Here is a 26,519-nt window from a genome sequence, read left to right as displayed (position 1 = left end):
GATCCCCTAAGGGATAGCCACACGCTTTTCACATAATTCTCATTAAGATGATTCCACTGGGAAGGCAGGCGGGAAGAAGCAACACCAGACATAACATTGAGTTAGACACATACACACACTGAAATTTGCCTCGGGGAAAAGAAGCAGCTCAGGGAATTTCTCAATTTATTTTCTCATTCTTTTCTCTCTCCTTGATAGCAATAACAGGCAGCTTTCACTGGCTCCCTGCCCTCTCGCCCAATTGGGTGGGGTGGGGGGTAGAGGAAGGGGCACACGTGGGCATGCAGGTGTGTGGTGCTTCTTTCTGACATTTACTATTAATCTGTGACATTAATATTATTGTGTGTGTGTGTGTGTGTGTGCGTGTGTGTGTGTAAACATACACATATATTTAAATTATATATAATGATTTTAAAAAATTTAAACATTTGGGTTGGGAGAAGATTGAGAAATGGCTAAATAACCATGCATGCAAATACCCAAAATATTATTTAAATATGAGAAATGGCAAAATGTTAATTTTCTTAAGGTAGCAAATTAACTAAAAGAAGCATATTGAAATATGCAACAAATATATCAGGAGTAGCTTAAGGAAAAATTTATGATGACTACACAGACTTAAGGAAGAGACTGTCACTCTGATAAATTTGTAGGAAATAGATAAATGCAGGGGAGATTGTGATGTTCCTTCCATTGTAAGGCAATTCTCTCAAATGTGAATAGGGCTGCAAATAACTCCTAGCCCGCAGGCCGGTGGTGAGCCAGCATTCTACCTGCTGGCAGGCCCGGCCCGGCCACTTGCCTGTTCTCCATGCACAGGGCGTCCACGTCAATGATGCGGTTCTCATGGCCGCCCAGGATGTGGTTTAGCTCCTGGTTGAGCCTCTCCACCTTGTCCTGGTAGGAAGACCGCTCCTCCTTCACGTCCTGAAGCTCATCCACAGAGGCCTGCAGGTCATGCTCCAGAGACTCAATCTGAAACCAAAGGAAGCGCCCTTCCTCAAGATGTTCTTCAGGCACCGGCTTTATGGCCAGCGATGGAGCTTTCTGCAAGGCTGACTGATTTTTAGAGAGCGCATAAGACGGCCCGCACGCTGTAAAACCGTAAGAGCCACTCACTGGAATACGATCAAAGCTAAAAGGAAGGGGCCGGCGTCCTGCCAGACACTTCCTCTGTCTAAGGTGGGAGGGGTGCTCCGGCTTGGAGAAACAGAACCGATCCCTTACCAACGGGCAGCGTGCCCTGAAATCAGAGGCTCGGAGAGGCCAAATCCCGACGCTGGGAACAGCAGCCAGTGTCTTACAAACACAGGCTTTTTCAAGCCGCTCTAGGCCCAGAAATCGTGTTCTGCTCTTCAAAACCAATTAGCAAGAGAAGGAAAGCAAGTCTGGGCTCTCTTAGCTGTTCCCTAACTAGGACTCTGTACCCGTTGAGATTTTGCCTAAAAAGCACTGCTCAGCATTTGAGCGGAAACTTGCAAATTAAGGCCAGTTTGTCACGTTTTGTTCTCTCCTTGTCTATCCTGGGTAAGGGGGGGAGTTTCTTATTGTGCTCAGAACAATGGTATCCAAAGTCACAGAGCAGACCTGCTGGAAGCCAGAAACACAGAGGCGACCTGGGGGAGTACCCAGGAAGGAAAAGCACTGGGCTGGCATCCTCCTTCCTCCTCTGACTCGCATCCCGGGCACCTCACACCCTCTGGGCAACAGGGACACGGTCCACTCTTCTCTGTGTTGTGTCCAGCTGTGCAAATCCACCTCCTGCTATGAACGGATGTTTGTAATACCTGCTCCTTCGCTCTCTCCAGCTGCTGAACCAGGTCTTCGCGCTCATGGGCTGCAAAGTGCCGCACACCGATTTCTTCATCTCCAAGCCTCTGTTTGGCAATTGTCATCCTCAAGAGCTGCATTTTCAATTCGTAGGAAAGGGAGAAAGAGAGGGAGAGAGTTAAAATGAGTAGATCAAACAAACAAACAAACCAACCCAAGCACACCAGGCAGAAAGTTTTGAAAGGTTTTCAAGAAATGCCGGGGAAAAGCAGAAGACAAAGAAATTTCTTGCCAATATCATAAGTTTTTAGAAATATATTGTATTTTGTCCACGCATGCACATACACATGTATGCATGGTACAAGGCTATAGAAACACAGGCCTGGGCATTTGAAGGTGGAAGTCCTGTGTAGCACAGCCCTGGTGAGGAAACCAACTCTGGGTTTCTTTTAAACTTAGCAGAAATTTAAAAGAAATGATAGCACATGCTGTGATGAGCATGCTTCCACACTCCCAACAATGAGGCCATATTATCAAGAGCCTTAAAAATGTCCCAACCTAATGATCCAGTAACTTAACTTCTGACAATCTGGGCTAAGAATAATCCCAGACAGGGACCATCTTTAGGAAAAAAGAAAAAGTAGATTGCAGTGTTATTTATAGAAAGGGTAAACAAACTAGAACAGCCTCTAACAATAGTGGAATTGTTAGCAAACTATAATGCAATCAATCAAGGGGCTTCTTTGTAGCTGTTTTAAATAAGGGTGATGTGAACTATGTAATCCTACTGACATGTTTAGAATGCCATGTTAAGTGGAGGGGGGAAAGCAGATTACTAACTTTCATATGCAGGACTAAAATTATACTGAGATAGACAAATAAAAAAGAAAAATATTACCAAATATATCAAATTACTAACATGTTTAGGTGATGGTGAGACTGTGTATGCTGCTCTTTTCTTTGTTTTATTTTGTTTTTAATTTAAAAAATGTTTTCAATTACAGTTTACATTCAATATTATTTTGTTTTAGTTTCAGGTGTACAGCATAGTGAGTGGTTAGATATTCAGATACTTCACAAAGTGTTCCCTCCCCACCATATTTCCAATGCCAACCTGGCACCATATACAGTTGTTACAATATTATTTACTATATTCCCTATGCCAGTGATGGCGAACCTTTTGAGCTCGGCGTGTCAGCATTTTGAAAAACCCTAACTTAACTCTGGTGCTGTGTCACATATAGAAATTTTTTGACATTTGCAACCATAGTAAAACAAAGACTTATATTTTTGATATTTATTTTATATATTTAAATACCATTTAACAAAGAAAAATCAACCAAAAACATGAGTTCGCGTGTCACCTCTGACACACGTGTCATAGGTTCGCCATCACTGCCCTATGCTGTACTTTACATCCTGAGACTATGTTTTAACTACAAATCTATACTTCTCATACCCTCACCTTTTTCACCCAGTCCTCTAAGCCCTCTCCCCTTTCAACCATCAGTCTATACTCTGTATTGTTTGTTCACTTATATTGTTCTTTAGATTCCACATATAAGTGAAGTCATAGGCATTTGTCTATCTCTGACTAACCTACTTCACGTAGCATAATACCCTCTAGGTCCATCCATGTTGTCACAAATGGTAAGATTTCATTCTTTTTTTAATGGCTGAGTAATATTCCATTGTATATATGTACCACTGCTTTTTTATTCACTTATATATTGATGGATACTTGGGTTGCTTCCATAGCTTGGCTATTGTAAAATGCATATATTCTTTCAAATCAGTGTTTTGGGTTTCTTCGGATACATTCCCAGAAGTGTAATTACTGGGTTATAAGGCAGTTCCATTTTTTTATTTTTTAAGGTAAGTAACTCCATACTGTTTTCCACAGTGGCTACACCAGCCTGCATTTCCACCAACAGTACATGAGGGTTCCCTTTTCTCCACATCCTTGCTAACACTTGTATTTTCCTAACTTTTAAAATAACTATGCATGACTTTCATAACATATGTTTGTAAATCCCTAGGGATATAATTCCAGTCCTCAGAAATGCAATTTTCCCAAGGATCCCCACAGAATGCATAGCTTCCCCAGACTGCAGGGCCAACCTTCACAGGCAGTGCCAAACCTCCAGGTAGGGCCACAGTGGGAACTCTGTGAGACCAGGAAGATGCAGTGGTCCCAGAGGATCCCTTATGTTCCCATTAGTGCCAGGCAGGTTGCCATTACAGTGACTTTTAAAAGTTACAGTACTGCTTCCAGATGCTTCTTCTAAAAAGGTTGTAAGCCTGACTCCCCCGCCTCCCTGTAGGGTGTGTGTGGATGGGCTTCATATATGGATGAGATCCTGGGGACAGTTTTTCCCTGTCACACAGATCCCACTCGCCAGCAGTGCCTGCTTGGGACACACTTTTCCTTGTTCCTTCCAATGAATCTTGAAGGATTAGTTGCCAGTAGAGGAAATGGCTTTACTTTCAAGTCTCTGAAGGATTTAGGGGCAGGGGAGAGAAAGTTAAAAAGCTAAGTAGAATATTAAGTAGATTGAAATAATAACAAACTTGGAAAAGAAATGATGACTGGAGAAAAGTGAAGAGCATTTTCAAATGACATCAGCTTGGGCTCCTTATTTAAAAACTACTCAGTTGAACTGGACATATATTTATTGTGCACCTACTATGTGCTAAAGCAGCGGTTCTCAACCTGTGGGTCGCGACCCCTTTGGCGGTAGAACAAACCTTTCACAGAGGTCGCCTAAGACCATCCTGCATATCAGATATTTAACATTACGATTCATAACAGTAGCAAAATTACAGTTATGAAGTAGCAACGAAAATAATTTTATGTTTGGGGGTCACCACAACATGAGGAACTGTATTTAAAGGGCCAGAAGGTTGAGAACCACTGTGCTAAAGCATCATTGGGGTTGGGCAGGCAATGTTTCAGGCAGCAGAACAGCTTAGAGAAGACCTGGCAGAGTCTATACACAGACAGCTGTGCTTGATGGAATCTGATCACAGTCGAGCCACATTAGTCAAGGATTCTGTATTTTCAAATTTGCCCAAATTTATTTGTAACTTCAGAATCAACACCCATGGCATTTCTAAATCCTGCATGGGCATGGGTGAACAAGTGCAGAGTTGCAAAAAATGTGCGTTGTCTATCAGCCTGGCTCCCAGCTGAGGTTGAAAGAGGCAATGCTCTGCCCTTGCTTAGCTCTCTACACAAGTGTCCTTTCTGTGGTCTATTTAGTGCCGTATTTTTCTGTCTTTTTCCCCCCTGTTTAAAATGGCCCCCATGCATAATGCTGAAGTGCTATCTAATGTTCCTAAGCACAAGAAGGCTGTGATGTGTCTCACAGAGAAAATAACGTGTGTTAGCTAAGCTTCATTCAAGAGTAAATTATGTGCTATTGGTTGTGAGTTCAATGTTGATGAATCAACAATATGCATTAAATAAATGTGACTTTAAACAGAAACAAAACACACATAAATCAAGATTATGTATTGATCCATTGACAAAAATGTTGTGACCAGAGGCTCACAGAAACCTGTCAAGCAATGTTGGCACCAATTCGACGAACAGGAATCCCTAATTTGGGGTGTGGTGAAGAAGGAAACTTTATTCAGTGCAAAGAGCTCAACTGTGATACAACCGGGCTGTGAGAAAGTGCTCTCTCTCCCTGAGCCAGAGGGGAGCTGACTTATATAGACAGAAGTCTCCAATCCTGGCCCCAATTGGTCTGTCCTTATGCAAATGAGGACTCCAAATCCTTGAAGTTTGATTGGTTTAAAAGGCACACTCTGATTGGTCAGTGAAGATGCTAATGGAGATACAGCTCCGACTGGACAGGAAATGCCTCAGTTCTATTGGTCAAAACAGGATTCCAGGAACTTCTTTATAAGGGCTGGCTCCGATGGCAGGAACACAGTGGAGGCAAGCAGTTTGGGCAGTTTAATGCAGGCTTTTTGTTAAATAAAGTGTGGCTTGTGTGAGAGTCCCCTATTTACAAATGGCTACTAGGTTCTGCTTTGAAATTTGAGCCCAGTTAGCCACAGGAGCCCTTTTTGGTAGGTATCTTCTTTCTTAGGGTTGACAAACCTAATCCTATATTTTCCCTAGGAGCAATAGCTCACTATGTGTTAGTTTAGCGTTTGCAACAACTGTAGAGAATACAACTATGACAAATAATGAGAATCAACTGTATTGGGCCTGGTGGGTATGGGGGGTGGAGTTTATAGCAGCAAAGGTTAATCAACTGAAAGCTGATCTGTGAGAACTCTTTCACGTTACACAGTCGCTTGGCTCAGGACTTGCAGAACCCCAAGTGGCTATACAGAAAGAAAAATAGCTAACCAAATAAAAAAAGCTTTCTCAAATCAAAGGGCGTAGGGACAGGTAGGCTTCTGCCTTTTGTGGTCTGAGGCAGCAGGAGGCCTGTGACATGACTTGGAAAGTGGGGCTCTTTTCTTGATATATGAAAAGCCAGACTGGCGGCCTGAACTTTAAGTAATAAAACACCATGGTGGTTTTCCATTCACAATCCGCTTCACTGAGCACTTAATTTAGAATCACACAATTATGTTTGCTTAATGCCAATTAATTATTAAACATGTTTACTCAGGTCTGACAGCCATATAAGAGAGTCATCCTTTATATACTGGATGCCTGTTAAGCTTCAATAAATATGTTAACAATCATTTGGTGTTTAATGTGCATACCACATCGGCTATTAAACCTCAGGGCTAGACTGGTTGAAACACTTATTTTTAAAGTGAGGCCCAAGTTGGTGATAGCTGGATCATTAGTTGGATTTGACACTCAAGTGCAATCAGCCGAAGGGGCCCACGGAGGCCACGCAGCAGGACTGGCAGGGCCCAGGAAGAGGTCTGCTTTCCCAGCTGACAGCTCAGAGGCCCTGGAGTCCCCCTGCCTCGGGGTTCACCTCCTGGCCCCACAGTCTGTGAGCTGTGCCACCTCAAACATGTGCCTTGATGTCTCTGAGCCTTAGCATCCTTCACTGTAAAAATATGACACCAATAGTATAGCTTTTTACTGTTATTAAATACACATTTAACTTAGGGAATTCAAATATATGTGTTTGGCAAAAAAAGATGGGGTGAGGGGGAAGAGGAGTAAGAGAGAGATAGAGAAGAAAGACTGAGAGAGAAATAAAAGTTTTAAAAATTGGGTGACTTTACCCTCCCCAGCTTTCAGTGTCCCCGACGGAGAGGCGGGCAAAATCATACTGTTCATATTTATACAGAATACCACTGTTCAGCTCTACACATGGCCATGTGCCCTGAACTTTACGGAAAATTTAAAGGTCCATCAGGGGAATTTTGACTAGCACAAGTTCCTGCCTCTCACATGCTGACTTCAGAACCTGATTAGGTACATGAGAGAAGATGGGATTTCTCTGCGATACTTAGCACAGCCCCTGGAACGGAAAAAGTGCTCCATAATGTGAGCTGCTATTATGACTATCATCGGGATGATGGCCATTGTCACTCTCCACGTAAGTTTCCCCACAAAGGCCCCCAGCTGGAGAAAGCAGAGCCTCCACACCAGCCTTATCTGTAGACCGCAGGCGATGATGATTTCCCCTCTTGGAAAAGGCCAGGAAGCAACTGCTCTGGGTGCTTAATTCCCACAAACATAGGGTCAGAGCTGCTCAGCCCGCCTCCCAGCGCCAGCCCTGGACGTGGCTCAGTGCCCTAGGCGTGCGCGCACTGCCATCAGCGGATGCATTCATTTGGTGACTTAGATGGAAATAAACGTTTATGAATGAATTATGGGTGTGAGTCGTCAGCTTATGGATGAGGCGCAGCTGCAGCTGGGATGTGGCTGAAGGGACTTGAAATGAAGGGGCCGAATGGCTCTTAGGTGCCCATCCCCCACCTGCCCATTGAGTCCAACTCCCCACTCAAACTCGGGTCCTCCTCAAGGCCCCTGGCTCGGAATGACCCCCTCCTTCCCTGATCTCTTCTCAGGCTTCATCCCTCGCAGCCTTCACCACTCTCTCCCCTCCTGTCACCTGCCTGAATCCATCTCCCCCCCTAGACAGTGAGGGGCAGCCAGGGGCAGGAGCAGGCACTGCTCTCCAGGTGCTATCTGCGCTCAGATCCTGCTTCTGCTGACCTAGTCACCTTCTCAGGAGCCATCAAACCTCACTGGGCCCCAGGGGACTTTTTAAAAAAAATGGGAATTATCTTAGTCCATTCCGGCGGCTATAACAGAATATCAGAGACTGGGGGGCTAACAAACACAGACACACATTTCACACAGTTCTGGAGGCTGGGACCTCCAACATCAAGGGGCTCCCGACTTAGTGTCTGGTGAGAGCCTGCTTCCTGGTTCATGGGTGGCTGTTTGCTCACGTGGCCGAGGGAGCAAAAGTGCTCACTGGGGTCTCTTTTATGAGCACTAATCCCAGGGGTAAGAGCCCTGCCATCATGATCTAATCTCCCCACCTGCAATGCCATCACACTGGGATTAGGCATCAACAGATTACTCTCATGGGGGCACATTCAGTCTATACTAAGGCTAAAGCGACCCTGTAGAGAGCGCAGCTATGAATGGCTGCCCAGCCTGTATACCGCACAACTCCAACTCTGGGGCCTCCGTCTTCTCAGTATGAAGATATAAGTCAGTGATTTTCAACCAGTGTGTTGTAAGAATATTTACAACATGCAGCACCTAACTATGTAGTCAGGGGCAGTGACCTCCTTTCCCTTCGGTTGTCAAATAAAAAAATGACAACAGCCAACACAATAATAGCTGCCCGTCGTGAATGAATCAAAATTATACCTATTTTTGGGGTCAGATCAGCAAAAAATTTTTTTTTTTTTTTTTTTTTTTTTTTTGCTGTGCCACAGAATTTTAGTGATTAGTTTACGCGTGCCACAAGAAGAAAAAGGTTGAAAATCGCTGCTATAAGGCAAGGACCAATGTTGATGTAACTCTCGCTGTTGACTTGACTGTATTGTTGGTGTAGAGCTTTGCAAGTGAAATCCCCAGTCACAGTTTGTCTGGTTACAGTTCGTATAAAGTGTCTATTTGCCAGGGTCACTGGGAGGGTCAGATGAGAGAACTGTTGAAGGATGCAGATGCTAGCCCTTCCTCACCCCCAATCCTGTACACGGATGCAAACAGCTCACCTAGGAAGAGGTCAGCACCGAAAGGCACTTACTAAACATTCGTCGGGCAGAGTGCTGTGCCAGGCAGCTTAATTAACACATTGAGTACCGCATAGAAATCTCTAAGACATACGCCAGGGACCGCACGTTTTTGGGCAAACTGCACGTTATTTAAATCATCATAATGCACTTTAGGTGTTGTTTTCAATAATTATAACATTTTTATTTACAAAAACAATTAAACAATTAAAGCTCCTAGTACTTTTTTAACGTATGGTACTGTGTAAAACATTTTCCTCTATGAAGAGGGACCAAACAAAATTTACATAAGTATCTAGATTCGCTCCTTTTTCCATGGGCGTGAAAAACGAGAACACTCGTGAGCGGTCCTTAACAGATGGCGCGTGAAAACATGAGAAAACTCCTGAGTGGTACGAAATGTGTTAACAAGGCCCTGACTAGCTTTACTTTTCCTGTTGCTTTTCTCCACACCCTCTCCCGCTGCCCTGACTTCTGAGAGACCCTCGATAAAACTGAACACAAGAGCTTAAAAGGTCCCACATGGGCAACTCTGTTGTGTATACCAGAGACCAAATTTCTAGTCCAGTTCTAGCTTTAAACAGAAGCATTTGTCACTTAAAAGACAAACAAACAAACAAAAAAACACAAATACACACACAAAAGAACAACACAGACCCAGCAGTTTTCACTTTCTCTCTCCAGGGCTCTGGAGATCACCGTGCACACATTCATTAGTGTATATCGATGTTGCCCAGCTAATGAGCACCCAATTTGGGCCAAACAACATGCTAGAAGTTTCCTTCACATGATGCTTTCAGTGGCTTTTCACTGCACCGGAATGAATGCCTCTGCCCTTCGGAGGCTAATGAGCTGCTCCCAGCCCACCTCCAACCCCATGGCTAACGCTCCCTTTTTCTGTTCTTCAGCCACCCTGTGCCTCAAATACACCAGGCTCCTGCTTGCCTCGGGGCCTTTGCACTTCCCTGCCCTTGGATTAGCCTGCCCACATGTGTGCCCAGAGCCCATCCTTTTGTCTCCTTCAGGTCTAAGATTAAATGCCACCTCCTCGAACACGTCTTCCTTGGACACCATCACAGAAGCTCTTTACCTGCAAGGTACTCTTCCTTTCACCGCCCTACCCCGCTGTCTTCATCGTACTCACAGACATGACCGCCTTCACCTGCGTGTGCGCTCCCCACTGTCAGCTGCCCCCCAGCAGGAGCCTTGCCTGTCATCTGTGCTGAAATAGCTCGGCACTCAGAGCAGTGTCTGGCTCTCCCAGGGGCCTCAAGTGCTCCTTAAATTAGGGACCTCTCATTTGATGCTTCCCACAACTCCAGGAGGCAGACACTGTCCTCCCCTCTCTATCGCTGAGAACCCCCTGGGGGCTCTGAAGCCAGGTCTCCTCACCCAGGACCTGCTCAGCTCAGGAGGAGCCCTCACCCAAGGTTTCAGTCTCAACACTCAGAGCAAACACACGCACAAAACTACCTGCCAGGCCCTGTCCTGGGTGCTTACACATGTTAACCCATGTAAGTCCAACAAGCACCCTACGAGGTGCTGATACTATCCTCAATTTCAGGCGAGAAACTGAGACCCACAGACAGAGTAACTTGCCCACATCGGACCTCACCAATGGCAGGGCCAGGCATGGAACCCTGGCCTTCTAGGGTTCTAGAGTTTCTGCTATGCTGCCTCCCTCCACAACAACAACAATACTGCACAGTGCCCCCACTGTGGAGTGTGTTCTGTGCTTTGTATAACTTCTGCTGTTTCATCCTCACAAAAGTCTCACTGGCCCCAAGCTGGGCCTCTACCACCCCAAGCTCCGCCTACAGGATCTCCTCACCTCTTCCCCGGGTTATTTGACCACCTCCCACCATGGTTCCTTCAGAGCTGCATGTGATTAGATAGATATTCCTTCCCAATATAAACAGTGCCCCGGTTCCGCCAGGCTGCACGCTACACAGTCTGTGTTTTACTTAGCACAGCGGTTCTCAACCTGTGGGTCGAGACCCCTTTGGCCGTCAAACGACCCTTTCACAGGGGTCGCCTAAGACCATCCTGCATATCAGATATTTACATTACGATTCATAACAGTAGCAACATTACAGTTATGAAGTAGCAACGAAAATAATATTATGGTTGGGTCACAACATGAGGAACTGTATTTAAAGGACCAGAAGGTTGAGAACCACTGACTTAGCACTTACTTAGCACCTTCTGACATGGTTCGTCGTGCAGCAGTGACCCTTCTCTGAGGGGCATACGTTCCAAGACTGCTGGGGGATGCCCGAAACTTCGGATAGTACCAAACTCTACATGTACCATGGTTTTTCCTATACACACAGACCTTTCCACTTAAAGGAAGCAGTGTACAACTTCTCTTTGACATATCCAAATTGCTAGCATCATACTCTTGTCACTTGAGGCCATTAGTAAGTCAACTACAGGTGACTTAAGCACAAGCACCGTGACATCAGGATCTGATAGCCGAGATGACTACTAAGTGCCTGATGGGCGGGGAGTGTATGTGATGTGGAGACACTGGACAAAGGGATGATTCATGTCCCTGCAGGATGGAGTGGGATGGCTGGAGATTTCACCCCGATACTCAGAACCGCATTCAATTTAAAATATATTAATTTTTTATTTCTGGAATTATCCATTTAATGTTTTTGGACCATAGCTGACCACAGGTAACTGAAACTGTGGAAAGCAAAACCGCAGGTAAGGAGGGTCTACTGTATTTCATCAAACGTTAAGTCTCTATCAACTTTGAGACCCACCATTACGCACCTCTAAAAAGAATACAAAGTGCCAATCGTAACTACATGATACAACTGACTAGGTCAGAGGTGTTCACATGTGAAAGCTGTGCATCTCAGAATCTAGGAAATATGATTGTTGGGAAGCATGGGACTTGGTTGGAAAGTCTGTAAGGAGGAATCTCTGAAAGGTTGGGGGCCTCTAGGGGGGGCCTTGCTGAAGGCGGAAGGCCATGCCTTGACTTTTCCAAACAAGTCTGAGCCCCCGGGTGTTTTACTGGAATCTTTATATTTAGACTTCAAAACATCCTTGCTTAAAGACACTACAGATGCATGTGTCTTCTCAAGGATGCTTACCCTGCTATTAGTATCTAATAATTAATTTTAGTTCAAGCTGTTACTACAATAAAAGCCTAAGGAGGCAGGCGAACAGATCTGTCTGGTTCCTTTAGCCAGGCGGTCCCTTAGCCCTCTCTTTCACAGAAACGTGTGTCAGGGTAATCATTCATCCATCACTCAGGATCTGCTGGTCAGTCCCGACATATGATATCAATATTTATTTGCTTACTGTCCGTCAGTCCCCACTAGAATGGAAGCCTCATGAAAGCAGGGACTCACTACTGTCCTATCCCCAAAGCATGTAGTCAAGTTCCCAATAAAGATGTGTTGAAATGAACTGAACCACCTGCCATAAGGCAAGTACTACTATTATCTCCACTGTACCAATGAAAACAACTAAGGCACAGAGAAGTCAAGCAACTGACACAAGATCACACAGCTAGGAAGGCCCTGAACGACCTTCAGACAATTCAGTATACACTGCTCCCAGAGCCACAATCTTTAGTATCCCACCAAATAGTGTGAAAGCTGCTTCAATTTCTCTTTACTTTAGTAGACTTTGAGCATGGTTACTATAAGATCAGTCTTGGGCAGAGATCTCTTTCAGAACCAGTTCTCTACTAAGAAGTGTAATTACAACATATGGTCTACAGGATTAAAGTCCAAAACTGTGCTGTACTGGTCTCATGGGCCATCCAGGCTATAGGCTCACATAAGCCAGGGCAGGCTCAAAGATGGTCTCTGAGACCAAATGCAACTAACTCATTTGCCAATAAAACATTAGGGGATGCTGAACCAGTCCAGTTGCTCGCTGACCCAGCTGAGCACTACCTGTAGTTCACAGTCAAGATCCCAGTTTGAGTGAGATATGATGTGGCTGGAGCGAGGGAAGGGCTCTTATCCCTCATTTCAGTTCTCTATAATTTCTGTAATGGCCTGAGGTGAGAGCTTTCCATTAGAGCGCCCTCTTCCTTGGGGTTTCCGCAGGACGGGACATCTCTGAGCTTTAAGCATCAAGAGAAACCGTTTACAAAGAGCTCCCTGGCCCCTCGTCCTGGACCATGACAAACATCCACAGCCGGGCTCTTTTTCTTTTCTTTTTTTTTTTAGTGAAGTCTACTTTAATTAGTCACCTGCATGCTCACTGGTCTGTCTTTACTGGCTCGTGGCTTTGACTTAATTGGTTTGCTCGCTGGATCTATCCAAAGTCCCACGTCAGTAGAGGTACGGTCACAGAAGGGCTCCATTGTTTTATGGTGCCAACACCAGATAAAACAGAGGCACTGAAAGACGTCAGCTGGGGCAACATAAAGCTCATTATTAAGGGCGAAACCTGGGGTTTATGGAATGTCACAAACAGCTCCATTAAGCTGGCAGCGGGGCTCGGGAAGTGCGAATGCATGCCCCTGTCAGGAACGCTGCCCCCGAACCTTCTTGCTTTGGAAAACCTCGCACCGCCCTATGGTTCTTCTGCACTAAAGTGCCAGACTCTGCAAAATGAAGAAAAACAAAAGCCAATGGACAAGAAGACCAGCTCCTGGCTGTCTCCATGGGAACATGAGTTGCGGCTCCTGGAGTATCTATTAGGTGCTTATTCCACTAGGGCAGTGGTTCTCAACCTTCTGGCCCTTTAAATACAGTTCCTCATGTTGTGACCCAACCATAAAATTATTTTCGTTGCTACTTCATAACTGTAATGTTGCTACTGTTATGAATCATAATGTAAATATCGGATATGCAGGATGGTGTTAGGCGACCCCTGTGAAAGGGTCGTTCCACTGCCAAAGGGGTCGCGACCCACAGGTTGAGAACCGCTGCACTAGGGGCACACAAAATGCAAGGAAGCTTCCAGAACTCTGCCCCAAAGCAGTAAGGGTGGTGCTGGCAAAGTCGGGAGTGGTGATGAGGAGGGCTGAGTTCTGGGGGGTCATCTGCTGGGCTTCTTGTCCTGGTCTCTGTCTCCGTGGGAAGGTGCACACCCAGTCCACTGGAAACAGTTGATCCAATTTTTTTCTCATTAATTTTATAATAAAATGAAGTTGAACGAAACACTATTCAAAGACCTGCTGTCCTACACTACGCCACTTGGCAGAACCAGGGGCATGCTGGAGCTGGCTCTTTCTGGAGTGGCCAATCTTTCCAACTCCAAGGTTGGTGATGTCACTTGGGGAGCCTGACATTTGTCATGGCATCAGTAGTTACATTGTGGAAATTAGCAAAGAGAAACCAGCTAGGCTTCCTCTTTCGGAGACCCAGCTGGCCCACCCGCTCACCTTTGGATATTGGCGATTCAGGTGTGCTCTGCTAGCTTTGTTGATGGACTCTTACTAATCCTTACATTCTCAGAATCCTCCTTCTTCCTCCAGGTCCCCTTCCCCTGATCCTGCGCTTTTCCTAATGCCCAGACCAGAAAGCCGGCAGACCCTGGGGCAGGAAGGGGAGCAGCCATTCATCAGAGGGCTGCTTTCAGACCTGAGGCCCCGCATGGGCCGTTGGGTCTTTCCACATCATTAATTGGTCCTTATTCCTTATAGACTGACACACCAAGTTTCCCAGGGTGATCTGGGGGTGGGGTGGGGGGAAGGAGCATGGGGGGGTGTCCTCCTAGCCCCACAGGCCTCCTCTTTCATCGTTAACTCTTCAGAACTAGAATTATCAAGGCAGGGGAGGGTATCTAGTAGATTTCCCATCTTGCACCTTTCATCTGGTTTGGATTGGGGGTGTATGTCCACCTGGGAGCCCTGGGAAATTCTTGGGCACTGTTCAGAGGGACGGCAGGGGGTGTTTGGTCACAGGACCCCCTTTGTCCCAGAACCCTGCCCCCAAGCTCACAGGAGTGCTAAGCTGTTTGTAAGCCAGGGTGGCAACAAATCTTTCAAGAGGCTGTTTGAAAATGCTTTATGGCACATGGGGTTACAGGCTCTAGCTGAACAAATGGGAAAATTAGTCTACCTTAAAATATCCAAGGCAAGTCATTTCCTATCACCTTGTTTCTTAAATGTACTTAACACCCAGAAGCTGGGCTTCCCAAATATGGATGAGGGTCATCAGTTAAAATGGCAACTGGGAGATAAAAATCTTCCACTTTAATGGCTGCTCATAAAAGGATTCCGTCAGCCCTCTGTTTGGAAAGTGGGGAGTTGGGACTAACAGCAGCAGTCATTAAGTTTCTAGACTTTAACAGGCTTCGGCTCTTGAGCTGGCCAATGAGCAGGACCTTACCTGCGTCCACCACCTCCACCACGGCTCAGCATCAAACCCTCTGCTCTCCACGGGCCTTCCCCAGGTCTCACGCCTTGGGTTTGTCTTGTTTTGTTGTTTTTCTCTGATGAAACAAACGATTTGCTTTTCTAGCTCCTTTCTCCAAATTTCTAAACTGTTCCTCGCCCCATGAAGAGAGTTACTATTGACAACCAGAGTGACAGTGAGTCCACTTATTTTCTTGTATTCTTTTCCTTTTTTGAACGTTTTTGCTCTTCTTTTCACTCCCTTTATTCATTCATTTCATTCATTCACTCATTCATTTATTCCATTCCATTCCTTCATAAGGATTTATCAAATAATGTCTACTGATTAGGAACTAAGAATGTTAATTCCTAGGGATATGGTAGTATACCAGTCAGGAATCTGGCCTACAAAGAGCTTAGTTACTCGTGGGAGTGGGGGGACCACACAAGTGCAAGCAGAGGAAAGAGAGCAGAGCATTGTGGGCCTGCTCCTAAGAGGTAGAGAAGGCTGCATTTGACCTATGACCTGAAAGATGAGCAGGAGTTTGCAAGGGAAGCAAAGGGGAAGAGTGTACCAGACAAGCAAACAACAGGTGCAAAGACCTGAGGCACAAGGCAGTTCAGCTTAGCAAAGGCGCTGAATTAGTGCTGAAGGGTGGAAGGATGAGGAGATTAGTGGTTAGCGATGTGGCTGGAAAAATCAGCAAAAGCTAAATAATGGAAGGTCTAGCGCACAATGGTAAGAAGGTGGGACTGGATCCAGAGAGCCATGAGAAGGTTGGAGCAGAGAGAGACATGATGAATAAAATGACAATAATGAAGGATTAACCGATTCTCCATCACACGGTCACAGCCACCTTTGAACAGGGGTTGCTGAGTTCCTCCAGATGCCTGGTGTCCTTATCAAATGAGTGATCTGGCCTTAAAGTTGATGACTGGGGGTGGGAGGAAGGGGAGGATGGCCATGACTCACAGGGGCCTGACAAGAAACCAGCCCTGGAACTTTAGATGCCAATGAGAATAAGTGAAATCCCTGGGGCTCCCCACAATTGGTCCTTTTTGAGGGGGGAGGCTGGACACTAAGATGCAGGGTCTGTTGAACATTATAACATCCTCCCTGCACATTTTGGCAGGCGAATTAGTTCACAGGCCATGAATTTGAGTCCCTAAATTCTAAACCTTGGCTGGGGAAACAACGTTTGATAAATGTGTCCAGCTCCTGGAATAAAGACCCAGAGCACAAGCAAACCATGAAGTTCAGCCTGTGTCACAGCAAGAGAAGCCCCAGACCACACACACACACACCTCTCACATACACTGACACATACTCATGCACATACACATACACACACCTCTCACATACACTGACACACACTCATGCACATACACATACTTGCACATGTACACACACATACACACATACATTCACACATACACATACACTCTCTCTCTCACACACACACACACACACACACACACACACTCATGCACACACACCCTCCCTTTCTTTTCTTTCCTTCAAATATCAGTTGTTAACATCAATTCCTAACATATCTCCTGCCTAAAAGGTATACAAGTGACCCAAAAGTGACCAAAAGATGATGCGCACTTAGGAAAGTTGGAGATGGGGTAGCTCAAGAAGAAAAAAACCAGTCAGTCAAGAAGAACCATGAATCCAAACATCACATTATAAAATGTTTCAGTCTTTCGTGGGTTTATAGTACCTCCAAAACTCCTGTCCTATTTTGTGGGCTTACAGGAAACCACTGCACACACCTCATTTTATTCTCTAGACAACCTTACCCTGCTGTTACCACTTGAGAAAGTGACAGAGAAGGGCTGGCCTTTAATTACTGGCCGAACACCTAGGTTACAGATCTCAAATCCTTTTCATGATGCGTAAAGCCACACTAGAGGCTTGATTAGCTTGTTCCTGGCTCATTAGAACCTTTCTTTGGCGTTCTTTCCCACCCCCTAGATCAGTGATGGAGAACCTATGACACGCGTGTCAGAGGTGACACGCGAACTCATTTTTTTGGTTGATTTTTCTTTGTTAAATGGCATTTAAATATATAAAATAAAGATCAAAAATATAAATCTTTGTTTTACTATGGTTGTAAATATCAAAAAATTTCTATATGTGACACGGCACCAGAGTTAAGTTAGGGTTTTTCAAAATGCTGACATGCCAAGCTCAAAAGGTTCGCCATCACTGCCCTAGATCAAGACCGGAATTAGGAGAGCCTAATTCTCAAATACATGCTAAATCTAAGAGGTATGAAAAGTGTTAGAGGCAGATGAAGTGGAGAAGAGGCTATGTAAAGACGACTTCCCACCGGTGGAGCCTCAAGACAGCAGCACCCTGAAATCCTGTCTGATCTTTTGTTGTGGAAAGAGTTCTTGGGGCAGCAGACACTTCCATGCATTAAAAAAAAAAAGTGAACAACATTCAAAATGGTGCCTTGTCATAACCAACAACTCCCAGGAGCTATGCCCATCACCACAATCTGTCAAGGAAGTCGGTCGTGTTTAAAACCCATTTCCCATGAAAGCACCCCCTCCCCACCGTGTCGTTTTTGTGAGTGAAATTCCAATGGTCATCTCTGTTGAGAGAGCTGCCTCCGGCAGGGAGTTAAAAATAAATCTATCTCGGCAAGACGGGGAATTGTTCGTGGGGACGGAATTAAACTTCAGCACTTCTTCCTTTTCTCAATTGTACTTTTGTTCCTAGCTTTGGCTGGGAGAGAGTGCACACATTTAGTTGGGAGTTTATGAGTTCATATTTTATAATTAACGTTGCCAACAGGGGAGTTTGATTAATACCGAGCGGTGGATTTTGAGCAATGTTCCATACAAATTGCCAAATTTAGCAATAAAATAAATTGGTTATGTGCACATAATTAGTAGGATGACTACTTAAAATTCAAACCCGAATGTGAATAATTCCAAATCATCTGAGCCACAAATCCATTATTTGTATAGAAGGGGGAAAGTATAGCATTTGGGTTTTATTTTGCCCTCAACCACAATGTTATTCATCACCAGGCTGAACATAATGAAACTTCTACAATGAGTTGGGACAATATTTTAGAGCAACCCCAAACACACACATACGCGTGCACAGGCACACACAAAGGGAAGGCCATAAAGGTAAGAAATACTCCACTGTGAATTTTCACTGCAAATGTAAAAATCTATGATAAAAATTTTCAGCAAATGCATTACATGTTCCTGATGCGCTGTCCATAAACCTCTGGCACACAATTACTCAGCAGAGCCTTGCCTTTAAATATTCACGGTACCTTATTGTCACCCTGGACTTCTCCGAGCCTTTGCTGCAGTTCTTTGATTTCTTCTCCCAGGTGTTTATTTCGGTCCTGAGAGTCTCTCAATAGTTGTACAAGGTTAGCCTGGAAATATCAACACATTAGGAGATACAATCAGAAACGGAGGAGCGAACAGATGTGAGGCTTTATTAGGCTCGAGGAGGCTGGTGTGCAAGCCCGGCTGAGCCACACAAAGCCCATCAGAGGAAAGGCGTGTATGAATGCAGCAAGTGTGCCCATCAGGCCCCGACGCTGCCTGGAGGAAATGAAGTTGGCCGTGAACCTCCATCTGGGGATGTTCTTTGTTTCCAGAATAGCTCACAGGTAAGTAATAAAAAAGTTGTAAAAAAAATGTAAGAGCTCTTCACTAAACATCTTGCAAGTGGACATCGAGTTCAATTCTAAAATCTGGGTCAACAATATAGGAAAAGTTCCATTTCCTTGTTTAGATTGTTCCTCCCCACCCCCCTTTCAAATAGATCTTGTTTCATGAACTTTTCTTTGCTACTTCAATGCCCAGAATTTTGATCACATCATGTGCCACAGTTTCAAAAGTCAGGGTCCAGAGATAATTCACATCTCCTGGGTTGGTTTTCCCACCTTATTCCCAAACAAGGACAATCACCTGCCAGTCTCATCTTCATGACATCATCCCTTCCTTAAGATTTGCACCCTGCTCAGACCCAGATCCCTCAGCCCGTGTGGAAGGTTGTTCAATCCCACTTCATCTCACACCATGACTGCCCTTTCCCTGTAACATGTGGGCACCTTTTACCACGTTCCCACCCCTCTCCAGGTTCCCCAAATTTGGAATTGTTTGCTCTCCCAGCTATGGGCATGCTTTCATCCACTTAAGCCTGTAACTTATCATTCCACTGAGCCTCATGTGGCTTCCTGTTCTGTGGTACTATTTTGCATTTTGCTAGCTGTCATTTGTTCCAATTCTCACCTTGCTTATTGCATTCTCATCTAACATTAGCAAGAAGACTGCAAGCTATGGAGAGGCAGAGATTCCGTTCTCTGCTTCCTCGCCTATAGGAAGCCTGTGTTCCACCTAATGTTTTAAAGACTCATGATGGCCCAGCCAGTGCTGCTCAGTGGTTGAGCATCAACCTATGAACCAGGAGGTCATGGTTTGATTCTGGTCAGGGCACATGCCCGGATTGGAGGCTCAATCCTCAGTGTGGGGCATGCAGGAGGAAGCTGAGCAATGATTCTCTCACATCATTTCTGTTTTTCTCTCTCTCTTCCTCTCTGAAATCAATAAAAACATATATATATAAAAGACTCAATGGATAAAAGAGGGAAGGAGGGAGGGAAGGAAGCAAGCAACCAGAATATGAATCCTGGAAAGGAATCGATCGGAAATCATCACACAGGCATTTTAAAGATTACCTCGTACAGTCCCTTCATGTTATAGCTGAAGAAAACTCAAGTCCAGAGCCGTTATGACCCTAGTGTAACTGTAGTGGCTAAATCTCCCAAGACTGCAATGCTACCACATTGCGGAATACTCAGGTATGCTAGGTGTTCAAAAGAGAATAAAGGTGAAAGAATGTAAAATTAAACCTGGGCTCATCCTTGACTCCTTACTTTATCTCATCTCCCATATCCCATCTTTTGTTTCTACACTCAAGGTATCCCCCACCCAAGTCAGTTCCCCTCCAACTCCTTGCTGTTCCCCATACATACCAGGCATGAGCCCAGCTCAGCACTGTCGCACTGTTCTCTCTCACTGGAATGCTCTCCCTCCAGAATACCTCTTGGCTCACACCCTCATTTTTTTCAGGCCCTGTTTAAAGTTCATGGGATCAAGGGGGCCCACCTAAACCTAAACCACTTCATCTAATACTGCAACCTGTCCACCTCCACCCTGAACTCCCAAGCACATTCCCTTACACTACTTTTTCTTTTCTTCCAGAGCACTTGTCATCTTTTTTTTAAACATGTTTTTATTGATGAGAGAGAGAGAGAGAGAGAGAGAGAGAGAGAAACATGAATGAGAAACATTGATCGGCTGCTTCCTGCACACCCTCTACTGAGGATTGAGCTCACAACCCGGGCATGTGCCCTGATCAGAAATTGAACCAGTGACCTCTTGGTTCATGGGTCAACTCTCAACCACTGGGCCACGCTGGCCAGGCAGCACTGGAGCTTACTTTCTGGTTCATTGCTTACTAGTTATTTCCTGTCTCCTTCTCCCTACTAAAATGGAAGTTACATGAAGGGCAAGGAACTTTGTTTTATCTACTGATCTGCCTCAGCACCTAGTAGATATTTCATAAATATTTTTCTTAATAAGAGACAATATGCTGAGCCTGGAGGTTGTGATCTCAGCCTGGGAGGGAGCTGGAATGATGACAACAATGACCAACACTGGAACCAGTACCGGCATGGGCCCTTGCATGAAAAAGCCCACTCATCCCCACGGGCTGGGTTTAACCAATCCCTGGCTTCTACTCACTTATTTGTGGATGTTACTCAATAATGTGATCTCAGGTTTTTACTGCGTATTTGCAAAGCTCTTATCTTGTAATCGTTGCATTCCAATCCTCCCAGATTCTGTTCTCAGCAGATAAAAATTTGTTGAAGGATGAGAAATGTTAACTCCCACTTTATAGGGAAGAACACAGAGAATCAAGGGACATTGTAATCAACAAGCTATTTTTGGAAATATCAATGGAATCAGAAAGACTAAGTTGGATCCCAGTCCTGCCACTTACTGAGCTGGGTGACCCTGGGTGAGTTTCTTAACCACTTGAGTGTCCCCATCTGTAAAACGGAGTCACCATATATACTTCATGTGGGGCCTTGATATTAAAATTGAGCAATGAAGACAGGACACCTACCACAGTGCTTGGCATAGATCGGTGCTGGTTCACGGCTGGTTGCCTCCCTTGATTATGTCCTTCCACTTGCCCCAACTCAACCACACCGGGAACCACTGGGAAGATCTGGCCAAATGCCTCCTTGGGCACAGTTGGCTACTTTGTGATCCTGGTTCTTCACTGTTCCTTACTCATCTATCTATTTATATAATAAATATTTATTGAGTACCTTCAGCAGTGAGCAATACACATAACCCCTCACCCTTGTAAGCATGCATTTTAACAAATTATATTATAATAGAGGCCCTGTGCACAGGTGGGGTCCCTCGGCCTGGCTGGTGATCAGGGCCGATAAGGGCCATCTTGCCCAGTCCCGATCAGGCCGATTGGGGCTGGCCAGCAGGGAAGGGACTGCAGAAGGTTGGTTGGCCACCAGAGGTTGGCTGTGGGAGTGCACTGACTACCAGAAGGAAGCTCCTGCGTTGAGCATCTGCTCCCTGGTGGTCAGTGCACGTCATAGCCACCAATTGACCGGTTGTTCGGTTGTTCAGTCGTTTGGTCGCGTAGGCTTTTATATATATAGATATATTATATTATATTATATTATCTTTATTATATTTATTATATTTATTATATTTATTATATTATAATAAATAATGACCAGTAGTTGGATGGTTACCGCTATGGAGAAAAATTGCAGGCAAAGGGAACTGAGTATGCAGGAGAAAGAGCCACAGAGGCCTCACTGGGAAGGCCACCTTTCAACCAAGACTTGGAAAAGGGGCGAGAGTGAGCAAGACCCTTGTGGTAATCCCGGGGGAAGTTCCAGCTACTGGCTTCCCTCTCTCCCTCTCCCCATCACATCAAAAACTTCCACTTTGGAGAGCAGTTCACCCCAGAGACTACATGAAGTGGACAGAGGATTCAGTTCTTGATTTTTTTTCCAGTTCTTTTCCTGGTTCCACCCCTTCCTCCTATAGGTCTTCTTTCTCAGCACAAACTGTCACAGGTGGGCAGCCTCTGCTTTTCCTCCATGCAACTCCAAAACAGTTCCCAGACATTTGCTCAGCAAGCATAATCCCTTTCCACCAGACGGGGGGACATGCCCCAGGCCCAGTAACCGGCCCAGAGGAGGGGGAGGAGCCCAGGGCTGAAGGCAGCCTCCCAGGGCCCACTGCCGCCTGCACATGGTCAGGCATCTCAGCACCCCATCTGCAGGGCACACAGCAAAATCCACCTTCATAGCACCTGCCTTTTCTTCAGTGGCAGAAGAGATGCTCAGAGAGACATGCTTATAACAGTAATAGTGAAAACTTCATAAAAGACAAACAATTGCCCAAAAACTGCAATGCCCTAACCTTCCCTGTTTGAATCGATAATGGCTTGAGCCTCTCAGGTGGGGTGGATGTTCGCCCACCAGCATCACCGCAGTATCTAAGTCAGTACAACTCCACGTGTCCATGGTGAAAGACCGGTTCTCTACCTCTACTCCATCACAAACCAGCACTGTTACAAAATATAATAGAAATCAACTACTAGGAAAATGAATTTAAGATATCAAGACTCCAAGTGTTTGTTAGATTAAAAAATCCTGTTGTCTGCCCGGCCAGCATGGCTCAGTGGTTGAGCATCGACCTATGAACCAAGAGGTCACGGTTCGATTCCCAGTCAGGGCACATGCCGGGGTTGTAGGCTCGATCCCCAGTGTAGGGTGGACAGGAGGCAGCCAATCCATGATTCTCTCTCATCATTCATGTTTCTATTTCCCTTTTCCTCTGCCCTCCTCTCTGAAATAAATAAAAATATATTTTTTAAAAAACCCTGCTGTCAGATTGCTGTCAAAGTTTCTGAACACTTCCTCTTCATTTCTGCACTGAGCTTGTCCAGCAACAGCAGCCTGAGCCGGGCACTGGTCCTTGGGCATCACTTTGAACAGCGCTGAGCTCAGCGATGCTCCACAGGATTTAGACCTCAGAACAGGGCGGGCACCCGGTATATACCTCCAATGATACATAAAGCAGAGAAAAGGGCTGCTTCAGGGAACAGCGATTCAGAGACCCAATGATGTGACTGTCAAACATGATTTACTCTGCAACCTGGCTCAAAAGAAATCTACCAAAATAAAATCAGTAGCGTCTACAGTGGCTGCAAAACAATAGTCAATCAAGTGAGTTCACAGTAAATCTACACTAGCTTTAAAACTGACCCCTGGGGTAGGCTGGGGTGGGGAGGTGTCCTGCGTTAGGGCAGGTGACTTGTAATTTTCTTCTACGTTTCACAGGCTGGAGTACTTGTCAGCACAAAATTCTTTCCTATTCATCAGGCCTTCCACCTCCACTCTAAAACAATAACTCTGAAAACTAGACAACCACTATTCTGATACGGTGCCTAACACCTTAAAGAACAAGAAGAAAGAAAGACAAGAGAAATGGTACATTTCAAAGCACTCAAAATAGAGGAGAAAAGTTCACACCAGTCTTTTGACCAAAAATAATGCCTGTGACTCACACACATTCACTGTAACAACCCATCCAGCGAACACGGGACGCCTGCTTGTAATGTATCAGCCATGCAGAGCGTGTTGTCTCCATGTTATCAGGAAAGACTCTGTGACCATCGGTTTAGAATAGCAGCTCTGGGTGCAGGAAATGTCAGGGGAAGGTGGCAGACGCTGGGAAGGATTTCACAGGGAAAGAAAACAAAGCCGAGAGATTATTTTCTCTAAACCTCTGGGGCAGGTGGGAGCATGAATAGCAGAACATGAAAAGGCTTAAAGAGAAGCCTACTTTCAATATTCAGATCTAGCCAAGGCCGACAGGAATGGTTGACATTTTAGCTCTGATCATAGCGGAATGCTGAATACGGTGGGATATATTGCAGAATGCATATAGATTGAAGTTCCTCTTTTTGGCTAGAAGTTGATCTATTAAAATAGGGATGCGGAAGGGAGGGGAGAGAGAGTTGATGAAAATACAGCCAGGAGGCCTGAGGTTGAGAGGATATCACAGCTCTCCATTCCGACACGCCTTCCTTTGTCAGAGGAAGAGCTCAACCCCCAGTTACCACGGATGTCTGCAGAAGCTTTGCCAAGGCCAGCCCCCGCTGCGGGAACGGTGGGGCCCACAGAAATTCTCTCTGCACAGAGGTTAAGACGACACCCCTGATGGCTGTTGTGAAGGCAGAGCCCTGGGACCAGAGAGGCCAGTGATCTCACCCCAGCGCTCCCTCTGCTTGGCTGCAGAAGTTCCCACGGGGGCAGATGCGCCCTGTGAGCAATGAGAGTCTCTCCAACTCTCCCCAAGTCCTACTGCATCCTGTGAACTCCAGCCGCATGAAATATTCATAAAATCATATGTTTTTTCTTCCGTTAATCGCTCTCCTGTTAGTTAGATTTGCAGGCCCCCATTCACGGAACCTCGGAGGGCAACTCCCTTAGAAATGCCACAACATGTGTCAGCACCGTATACACTCTAGATGCAATACGTTCTTTCAACTTACAAAAAGCGACAGGAGATTCGTGAAAAATGATGCCTCATGCTTGGCAGTGACGATCACTGTTAGGGTCTCCTGTTTCCAATGACCGAGTAACCATCACTGGTCCTGAGGAGGAGCTTTCAGGATGCGAGTTGGAGGAGACAGCCCTGAATCTCTGAGACGGGAGAAAAGGATCCGCACCCATGGTCGGCAAACTGCGGCTCGCAAGCCACATGCGGCTCTTTGGTCCCTTGAGTGTGGCTCTTCCTAAGCCTTAGGAGTACCCTAATTAAGTTAATAACAATGTACCTACCTATTCCAGAACAATAACTCTGAAAACTAGACAACCACTATTCTGATACGGTGCCTAACACCTTAAAGAACAAGAAGAAAGAAAGACAAGAGAAATGGTACATTTCAAAGCACTCAAAATAGAGGAGAAAAGTTCACACCAGTCTTTTGACCAAAAATAATGCCTGTGACTCACACACATTCACTGTAACAACCCATCCAGCGAACACGGGACGCCTGCTTGTAATGTATCAGCCATGCAGAGCGTGTTGTCTCCATGTTATCAGGAAAGACTCTGTGACCATCGGTTTAGAATAGCAGCTCTGGGTGCAGGAAATGTCAGGGGAAGGTGGCAGACGCTGGGAAGGATTTCACAGGGAAAGAAAACAAAGCCGAGAGATTATTTTCTCTAAACCTCTGGGGCAGGTGGGAGCATGAATAGCAGAACATGAAAAGGCTTAAAGAGAAGCCTACTTTCAATATTCAGATCTAGCCAAGGCCGACAGGAATGGTTGACATTTTAGCTCTGATCATAGCGGAATGCTGAATACGGTGGGATATATTGCAGAATGCATATAGATTGAAGTTCCTCTTTTTGGCTAGAAGTTGATCTATTAAAATAGGGATGCGGAAGGGAGGGGAGAGAGAGTTGATGAAAATACAGCCAGGAGGCCTGAGGTTGAGAGGATATCACAGCTCTCCATTCCGACACGCCTTCCTTTGTCAGAGGAAGAGCTCAACCCCCAGTTACCACGGATGTCTGCAGAAGCTTTGCCAAGGCCAGCCCCCGCTGCGGGAACGGTGGGGCCCACAGAAATTCTCTCTGCACAGAGGTTAAGACGACACCCCTGATGGCTGTTGTGAAGGCAGAGCCCTGGGACCAGAGAGGCCAGTGATCTCACCCCAGCGCTCCCTCTGCTTGGCTGCAGAAGTTCCCACGGGGGCAGATGCGCCCTGTGAGCAATGAGAGTCTCTCCAACTCTCCCCAAGTCCTACTGCATCCTGTGAACTCCAGCCGCATGAAATATTCATAAAATCATATGTTTTTTCTTCCGTTAATCGCTCTCCTGTTAGTTAGATTTGCAGGCCCCCATTCACGGAACCTAGGAGGGCAGAGGATAAGAACAACATCCCTGCCTCTACCTCTGTTTCAATTCCCTTAGAAACGCCACAACATGTGTCAGCACCATTTACACTCTCTAGATGCAATACGTTCTTTCAACTTACAAAAAGCGATGGGACATTCGTGAAAAATAATGCCTCATGCTTGGCAGTGACGATCACTGTTAGGGCCTCCTGTTTCCAATGACCGAGTAACCATCACTG

The 26,519-nt window shown here is 45.5% G+C and overlaps 1 protein-coding gene across 1 annotated transcript in view; it reads right to left on the bottom strand.

Moving 5' to 3' along the window:
- The window catches only part of CCDC149 (coiled-coil domain containing 149), a 92,172-nt gene that overhangs the window by 28,541 nt on the left and 37,112 nt on the right, over nucleotides 1-26,519 (bottom strand). Inside the window, exons 4-6 of the mRNA XM_014548903.1 lie at nucleotides 18,577-18,684; nucleotides 1,788-1,904; nucleotides 803-975 (exon numbers count right to left, since the gene is read on the bottom strand). Of these exons, the coding sequence (XP_014404389.1) occupies nucleotides 803-975; nucleotides 1,788-1,904; nucleotides 18,577-18,684 (398 nt within the window). The remainder of the gene's footprint in view (nucleotides 1-802; nucleotides 976-1,787; nucleotides 1,905-18,576; nucleotides 18,685-26,519) is intronic.

This window comes from Myotis brandtii, unplaced genomic scaffold (genome assembly GCF_000412655.1).
Source record: "Myotis brandtii unplaced genomic scaffold, ASM41265v1 scaffold525, whole genome shotgun sequence".
Classification (NCBI taxonomy): Eukaryota; Metazoa; Chordata; class Mammalia; order Chiroptera; family Vespertilionidae; genus Myotis; species Myotis brandtii.
Note: the sequence above shows the minus strand (reverse complement) of the source record. Positions and strands in the feature narration are given on the sequence as shown.